This window comes from Oncorhynchus masou, chromosome 12, assembly GCF_036934945.1.
Source record: "Oncorhynchus masou masou isolate Uvic2021 chromosome 12, UVic_Omas_1.1, whole genome shotgun sequence".
In the NCBI taxonomy this organism is placed as follows: domain Eukaryota; kingdom Metazoa; phylum Chordata; class Actinopteri; order Salmoniformes; family Salmonidae; genus Oncorhynchus; species Oncorhynchus masou.
In genome coordinates this window covers 92,864,736-92,873,261 of record NC_088223.1, presented here as the reverse complement: position 1 = coordinate 92,873,261, position 8,526 = coordinate 92,864,736, and the positions used below count along the sequence as shown (strand labels likewise).

Sequence of the window (8,526 nt, the reverse complement as noted above, 5' to 3'; positions counted from 1 at the left end):
GCTACTGTGTTACTGTGTTACTGCTAATGTGTTACTGTGTTACTGCTACTGTGTTACTGCTACTGTGTTACTGTGTTACTGTGTTACTGCTACTGTGTTACTGCTAATGTGTTACTGTGTTACTGCTAATGTGTTACTGTGTTACTGCTACTGTGTTACTGCTAATGTGTTACTGTGTTACTTTGTTACTGCTACTGTGTTACTGTGTTACTTTGTTACTGCTACTGTGTTACTTTGTTACTGCTAATGTGTTACTGTGTTACTGCTACTGTGTTACTGTGTTACTGCTAATGTGTTACTGTGTTACTGCTACTGTGTTACTGTGTTACTGTGTTACTGCCACTGTGTTACTGTGTTACTGCTACTGTGTTACTGTGTTATTGTGTTACTGTGTTACTGTGTTACTGTTACTGTGTTACTGCTACTGTGTTACTGTGTTACTGTGTTACTGTTACTGTGTTACTGCCACTGTGTTACTGTGTTACTGTTACTGTGTTACTGTGTTACTGTGTTACTTTGTTACTGCTACTGTGTTACTGTGTTACTGCTACTGTGTTACTGTGTTACTGTGTTACTTTGTTACTGCTAATGTGTTACTGTGTTACTGTGTTACTGCTACTGTGTTACTGTGTTACTGTGTTACTTTGTTACTGCTACTGTGTTACTGTGTTACTTTGTTACTGCTAATGTGTTACTGTGTTACTGCTAATATGTTACTGTGTTACTGCTACTGTGTTACTGTGTTACTGCTACTGTGTTACTGCTAATGTGTTACTGTGTTACTGTGTTACTGCTACTGTGTTACTGCTACTGTGTTACTGCTAATGTGTTACTGTGTTACTGTGTTACTGCTACTGTGTTACTGTGTTACTGCTAATGTGTTACTGTGTTACTGCTAATGTGTTACTGTGTTACTGCTACTGTGTTACTGCTAATGTGTTACTGTGTTACTGTGTTACTGTGTTACTGCTAATGTGTTACTGTGTTACTGTGTTACTGCTAATGTGTTACTGTGTTACTGCTACTGTGTTACTGCTACTGTGTTACTGTGTTACTGTGTTACTGTGTTGCTGCTACTGTGTTACTGTGTTACTGTGTTGCTGCTACTGTGTTACTGTGTTACTGCCACTGTGTTACTGCTAATGTGTTACTGTGTTACTGTGTTACTGTGTTACTGTGTTACTGCTACTGTGTTACTGTGTTACTGTGTTACTGTGTTGCTGCTAATGTGTTACTGTGTTACTGTGTTACTGTGTTACTGCTACTGTGTTACTGTGTTACTGTGTTGCTGCTACTGTGTTACTGCTACTGTGTTACTGTGTTACTGTGTTACTGCTACTGTGTTACTGTGTTACTGTGTTACTGCTAATGTGTTACTGTGTTACTGCTACTGTGTTACTGCTACTGTGTTACTGTGTTACTGTGTTACTGCTACTGTGTTACTGCTAATGTGTTACTGTGTTACTGCTACTGTGTTACTGCTACTGTGTTACTGTGTTACTGTGTTACTGCTACTGTGTTACTGTGTTACTGCTAATGTGTTACTGTGTTACTGTGTTACTGTGTTACTGCTACTGTGTTACTGTGTTACTGTGTTACTGTGTTGCTGCTACTGTGTTACTGTGTTGCTGCTACTGTGTTACTGTGTTACTGTGTTGCTGCTACTGTGTTACTGCCACTGTGTTACTGTGTTACTGCGACTGTGTTATTGCTACTGTGCTACTGTGTTACTGTGTTACTGTGTTACTGTGTTGCTGCTACTGTGTTACTGTGTTACTGTTACTTAGTGTTAAGTGTTGACTCGATTTGTGTTCCTTCTGAGGTCTGACCGTGTGTTGACTGTGTGTTGACCGTGTGTTGACCGTGTGTTGACCGTGTGTTGACCGTGTGTTGACCGTGTGTTGACCGTGTGTTGACCGTGTGTCATTGTGTTCCTTCTCAGGTCAGAGAAACAGAGAGAAGACTGGAGAGAGTAACTGCTGTGTCATCCTGTAAATGCCCTCCATCTTTAATCACCCTGGACCCAACCAACACACCGGCTGTCCTGCAGTCTCTCTATCATGCTGCCACACACACACACACACACACACACACACACACACACACACACACACACACACACACACACACACACACACACACACACACACACACACACACACACACACACGGTCTCCTGTGTATAGAGAAGTTTCCCCCTCTATCACTTCTGTCCTTAAATCTTCCACTAGTTCATGGATGGATAAACTGCTGTTTTATTAGCCCACCAAGGTACCAACCAATGACTGACTAACAAACAAACCAACCAACCAACCAACGACCTTGTTGTTGTTTGGCCATAATAACATGTTGTTGACTGTGTTTTGACAGTCAGTCCTTTCCTCCTTCTGTCAGATCGCTCATCCTTCCTGAACTAGGGGAAAGAGAGACAGAATGTCCCTCCCTCTCTTTTCTACGACCAAAGCGTAGGGTGTCAATCAACAACGCCTCTTTTAACCATTGGGTAAAATAATATGTTAATTGTGTAGATAATCCTCTAAGAAAACCAATGCTCCATGTCTCTATCATGAGCCGTTTAAAGGTTATTGCACCTTTTTGTTTTACCATGGTAGGATGGTCAGAATTAGGGTGACTAAATCAACAGAGGCCAGAGAAACTAAAAGGGTAAAAAAAAATGCTGAAAATGTCACAACATGGCGTCAGCTCGATGCTGAGAAGGAAGGCTACCTGACACACCCACTTTTCCCCTGAAACTCATCTGTTCTTTCTGCAGGACATAAAACAATATACAACTCAGATAGATATCTGATATCTGTTTAGGGACATGACATGTAGTATTTTCATATTTTAGTGTAACGCTTTTCATATTCATTTGAAATTTCTCTTCTTTTAAAAAAACATTTTTTTTAGAAGAGTTTTCTTCTATCTTCTTCGAGTCTCTGAAATACCAAGCTTTTTTTCTCGACCTGTAGAAACAACTTGGTAGACGACAACGACCACAACATTTTAAATCCTCAGAAGTTGTTACGAGAAACCTTGCACCTCTATGTCGGCAGAGTGGTTATTATCGGATGGATTAGGCTACGAAATCAGACTTAAAAAAAATAAATATATATATATATATATTTATAGTGTAGTTATCAGTCTTGAACTCTACAATAAGGTAAAGAAACCAATCTGGAATAAAGAGTTATTTTCTTCCAAAACTCCTTTCTCCCTCCTCTCTTCTTCAGCCATTTTTTTTAACAACACTGAATGCATGTGCCTCCTTAACCTCTGACCCCCCGCCCCCTTAACCTCTGACCCCCCCCGCCCCCCGCCACCCACCACATCGAAAACCTGTAAAAAGAAAATGTTATTCTATTTTATATTTTTCCAATGGGAATAATATAAAAAAATATATATATATAAAAAGAAGTTACCATATATGTAGAATATATTTAATATGAATGTTATATTGAACAAGTTGAGGCCTATAGATCCAGTATGTTGATACAGTATCTTAGTGTCTGTGTGTACACCATGGGTTAGCTAGCTAGCTTTCTAGACAGTGATTCAAACCGTTACCTTGGTGACAGGGTCTGCGTCCCGCCCCTCTCCCCCTCCCTCCGATTGGCTCCCATTTTCCATATATAGTGCACTACTTTCAACCGTGGCCCATAGAACCTGTGATAGGCTATCGTCCTGTCCAGGGGGTGTACTTGTACATCAAGCTACCTCACGCTCCTTTCTTATGGGCTTTTCTAGCTCTGACAAGGCTACTTACTGACATAGGGAACGGGGTCCAAAGTAGTGCACTATTTAGGAGAAATAAGGTTACCTATTCAGGACGCAGACAACGTATTATATTATATTATTATTATTTTTTTTTTTCAAATGTTCATAGTTTAATATGATCCTTCTTTTTATTTTTTTGCTTTCTTTCAGCACTAGGTCTTAAAGGACACGTCCCAAATTGTATCGTATTTCCCTGCATAGTGCACTACCCATATGGCTCGGGTCAAAAGTAGTGCACTTTGTAGGTGAATAGGATGCGATTTGGGACGCATCCCAAAGAGTATCAGAGTTTCTCAGTGATCAGAGTTTCAAGCTTGTACAGTGATAATATTAAAAATCATTTTTCAAACTGATTGTAAATAATAGTAATCTAAATGTTTCTTCTTTACCCCTCTTCTATACTTCACATGGAATACATACATCTTTCAAACAAATAAAGATTATTGAAAGTGCATGCGGTTTGATTGATTGATTTTAATGTATTTGATCGATAAAAGTACAAGGTTTATCCAGCCTGCGACAACGGTACGTCACAGGAGGTTGGTGCTACGTTAATTAGGGAGGACGGGGCTCGTGGTAATGACTGGAGTGGAATGGAATGGAGGACGGGGCTCGTGGTAATGACTGGAGTGGAATGGGTGGAATGGAGGACGGGGCTCGTGGTAATGACTGGAGTGGAATGGGTGGAATGGAGGATGGGGCTCGTGGTAATGACTGGAGTGGAATGGGTGGAATGGAGGACGGGGCTCGTGGTAATGACTGGAGTGGAATGGGTGGAATGGAGGACGGGGCTCGTGGTAATGACTGGAGTGGAATGGGTGGAATGGGGGACGGGGCTCGTGGTAATGACTGGAGTGGAATGGGTGGAATGGAGGACGGGGCTCGTGGTAATGACTGGAGTGGAATGGGTGGAATGGGGGACGGGGCTCGTGGTAATGACTGGAGTGGAATGGAGGACGGGGCTCGTGGTAATGACTGGAGTGGAATGGGTGGAATGGGGGACGGGGCTCGTGGTAATGACTGGAGTGGAATAGAGGACGGGGCTCGTGGTAATGACTGGAGTGGAATGGGTGGAATGGAGGACGGGGCTCGTGGTAATGACTGGAGCGGAATAGGTGGAATGGTATCAAATCCATTAAACACGTGTGTTTGATGCCAGTCCATTCGCTCCGTTCCAGACATTATTATAAGCCGTCCTCCCCACAGCCTCCACTGCAGTAAATACATACAAAATGATGGAGGGTGAAAACACGATAACATACTCCATTTAAAAACAGCGACAGTATCCTCATTTAGAACTATAACAGCAGAACAGAGGTCTCTGTTTAATAAGGGTCAACTCGAGAGACAAAGAACACTAATCACACCGACATGCAATTTCTCAGATATGTTTTACGAGACTCCTTAGAGCTATTCTCTGAAGACAGTTTTCAGGTAGCTTGGTGACCCATTCAGTAGCTTGGTGACCCATGCAGTAGCTTGGTGACCCATTCAGGTAGCTTGGTGACCCATAGAACTGCAGCAGAGTATCTACAGGGAACAAAGTTAGTCGAGCTCCCTCTAGTAGGGCACCTTGAGCCATTTACTACATTCATCAAAGTGAGAGGGTTCAAGATGATTACAGACAGTGAGTTTCAGAATAATCCTGGATTCTTCATACCTTAGTGGGGGGGGGGGGGGGACCTCTTACCAAGAGTCACATGTATAACCACATTGACACTACACAAGGGCCCTTGCCAGTGTCGGTGACGTTTGTCTATCCAGGAATCTAGACTTCCTAGCCAGAAACGTTCGTTTTTTTGGTTGACCTCGGGGAGAGCTTTTAAGTGCGTACTTTTTTAAGGCCGACCTCGCATCCCAGGTAGCTCACCGTATCTTTGGTAGTGACCACTGTGTCTCCCACCTTGACATAAAAAAAAAACAGTTTGATCTTGGATCCAAACAGGATGGATCTGGTTTCTCCCAGGTGGCTTATTCATGTACTAACGTTTAGAAGATCTGCACTTTTTCCAACCAAATGCATTGTGGGACGCAAGAGACACAGCATCATCAGCGTAGAGAAACAGGAACAGGAACAGCTTTCAAGTAATTGATGTACAACAGGAAGAGGTTGGGGTCCATGTACGCTGCCTTGTGGGACCCCATAGGTAACGGTTCTGGGTTCTGACAGAGGCCTCTCCGCATCCCCCTGAGGTACTATTAGACCCCGGATGGCTGAGTTGTTCAAACACTTGTAGTTTGAACAGAAAAGATGTACTACTTTACTGCAAAGGGGCGGCAGTGTAGCCTAGTGCTTAGAGCGTTGGACTAGTAACTGAAAGGTTGCAAGTTCGAATCCCCGAGCTGACAAGGTACAAATCTGTCGTTCTGCCCCTGAACAGGCAGTTAACCCACAGTTCCTAGGCCATCACTGTAAATAAGGATTTGTTCTTAACTGACTTGCCTAGTAAAATAAAGGTAAAAATATAAATTTAAAAAAGGGGTCGACAACCCCTCTTCCTGGAGTGTCGCAGATCCTGCGGGGATTTTGTTCCAACAAGTCGCCACACCTGACCAATTGATCTAATCGATCAGTTCTGTGTTTGACCTCAATTTAACACAGCTGGTCTTCTAGGTTTGATTAATAAAACAAAACATAAAGTGTCTGCGGTGCTCCAGGATCAGGGTTGCCTGGTTACCCCTTAATCTACCGTGTCGAAAGCCTTATGGAGATCTAGAATAGGCATTCCACATCCACCTATTTCCTGATGTGGTCAGTTAGTTGGAGTAGGTGTCTGTGGAGTGGATGACTTCCGTGATCATTACTCCTGACACAGAAAGTTCATTGTGCCTTGTTACTTACACACGCACGCATGCACACACGCACGCACGCACGCACGCACACAAACACACACACACACACACAAACACACACAGCCCTCTGTTCTCCTGTAGTGCCACTTGGGGAGCGGACAGACAGAGACACGGAGAGAAGGGATTGGTCCTTACAGTAACAGTACTACCACTCAGTACACCAATGTGAGTTTGTGTAGTTACATTACCCCAAGCCCAGCACAACAACAAAGGACTTTTTGTGATATTACACCATATTATTTATATTACACTGGCCCAAACTGGCCCAATTTACTCTGTTTTAGAACCCAAACTGGCCTAATGTACTCTGTTTTAGAACCCAAACTGTTTACCTATACTTAAAGGGATAGTTCACCCAAATCCCTTACCCTGTCAGCAGTCTGTGCTTTGTTTCTTGTTTTCCTGGCACTGTTTCCAAATGCTAACGTTTTAGCATTTGTGGCACAAATCCAAGGCAAGTCATGCTACCCGTGTTAGCACTTTTGGCACATCACGTCCAAATCGTCTATAGTGGATTTAGTTTGTGTATACAGGTAACTGGTGGGAACACTCAAAGTTAACGTTCTCTGTCCTCTTCTCTGTCCTCACCAGCAGCATTCACAGGAGTTGCACTGTAGAGGTAGCTCGTGGTGTCTGGCGCCATCTTCTGGCTACAACATGGCATGACTCTGGTTAAGAATAAATAAAAGACCAGCAGAGGGCTTTTTAAATTTGTTTTTATGGAGGTAGAGTGTAGCCTCCTCTGTTTATTAGACATTATTCATACTGACAAACTGAAATGGTCCACACACACAGTAGTGGAGAGGGTAGTAAGTTTTAAGTTCCTCGGCATACACATCACAGACAAACTGAAATGGTCCACTCACACAGAAAGCATCGTGAAGAAGGCACAACAGCGCCTCTTAAACCTCAGGAGGCTAAAGAAATTTGGCTTAACACCTAAAACCCTCACTAACTTTTGCAGATGCACAATCGAGAGCATCCTTTCGGGCTGTATCACCGCCTGGTAAGGGCAACTGCTCCGCCCACATCCGCAAAGCTCTCCGGAGAGTGGTGCGGTCTGCACAACGCATCACCGGGGGCTAACTACCTGCCCTCCAGGACACCTACACCACCCGATGTTACAGGAAGGCCATAAAGATCATCAAGGACAACACCCACCCGAGCCACTGCCTGTTCACCCCGCTATCATCCAGAAGGCGAGGTCAGTACAGGTGCATCAAAGCTGGGACCGAGAGACTGAAAAACAGCTTCTATCTCAAGGCCATCAGACTGTTAAACAGCCATCACTAGCACATCAGAGGGTGCTGCCTAGAGACATAGCTTAGGAATCACTGGCCACTTTAAGAAATGGATCACTGGCCACTTTAATAATGTTTCCGTTTCTTGCATTCCTCATCTCATATGTATATACTGTACTCTATATTCTACGATATCTTAGTCCAATGCCACTCTGACACATATATGTATATATATTCTTAATCCATTCCTTACTTAGATTTACCTGTATTTTGGGGTGTTACTGTTACGATATCTTAGTCCAATGCCACTCTGACACATATATGTATATATATTCTTAATCCATTCCTTACTTAGATTTACCTGTATTTTGGGGTATATGTTGTGAAACTGTTAGATATTACTTCACTGTCGGAGCTAGAAGCACAAGCATTTCACGACATACGCAATAACATCTGCTAAACATGTGTATGTGACCAATATTTTTTTTATTATTTGAGATTAAATATAGAGGTAGAGTGTAGATTCCCCTGTTATACATTATCCATACTGGTTCAGAGTCAATATGGAGGTAGAGTGTAGATTCTCCAGTTATACATTATCCATACTGGTTCAGAGTCAATATGGAGGTAGAGTGTAGATTCTCCTGTTATACAT

The 8,526-nt window shown here is 42.8% G+C and overlaps 1 protein-coding gene across 2 annotated transcripts in view; it reads left to right on the top strand.

The window, feature by feature from the left end:
- The window catches only part of LOC135551076 (ubiquitin-like protein 3), a 46,838-nt gene extending 42,609 nt beyond the window's left edge, over positions 1 to 4,229 (top strand). For both annotated transcript variants that reach the window (XM_064982471.1, XM_064982472.1), the window contains one exon: positions 1,943 to 4,229. In XM_064982471.1, the coding sequence (XP_064838543.1) occupies positions 1,943 to 1,995 (53 nt within the window). In that variant the 3' untranslated portion in view covers positions 1,996 to 4,229. The remainder of the gene's footprint in view (positions 1 to 1,942) is intronic.
- Positions 4,230 to 8,526: the final 4,297 nt, after the last annotated feature.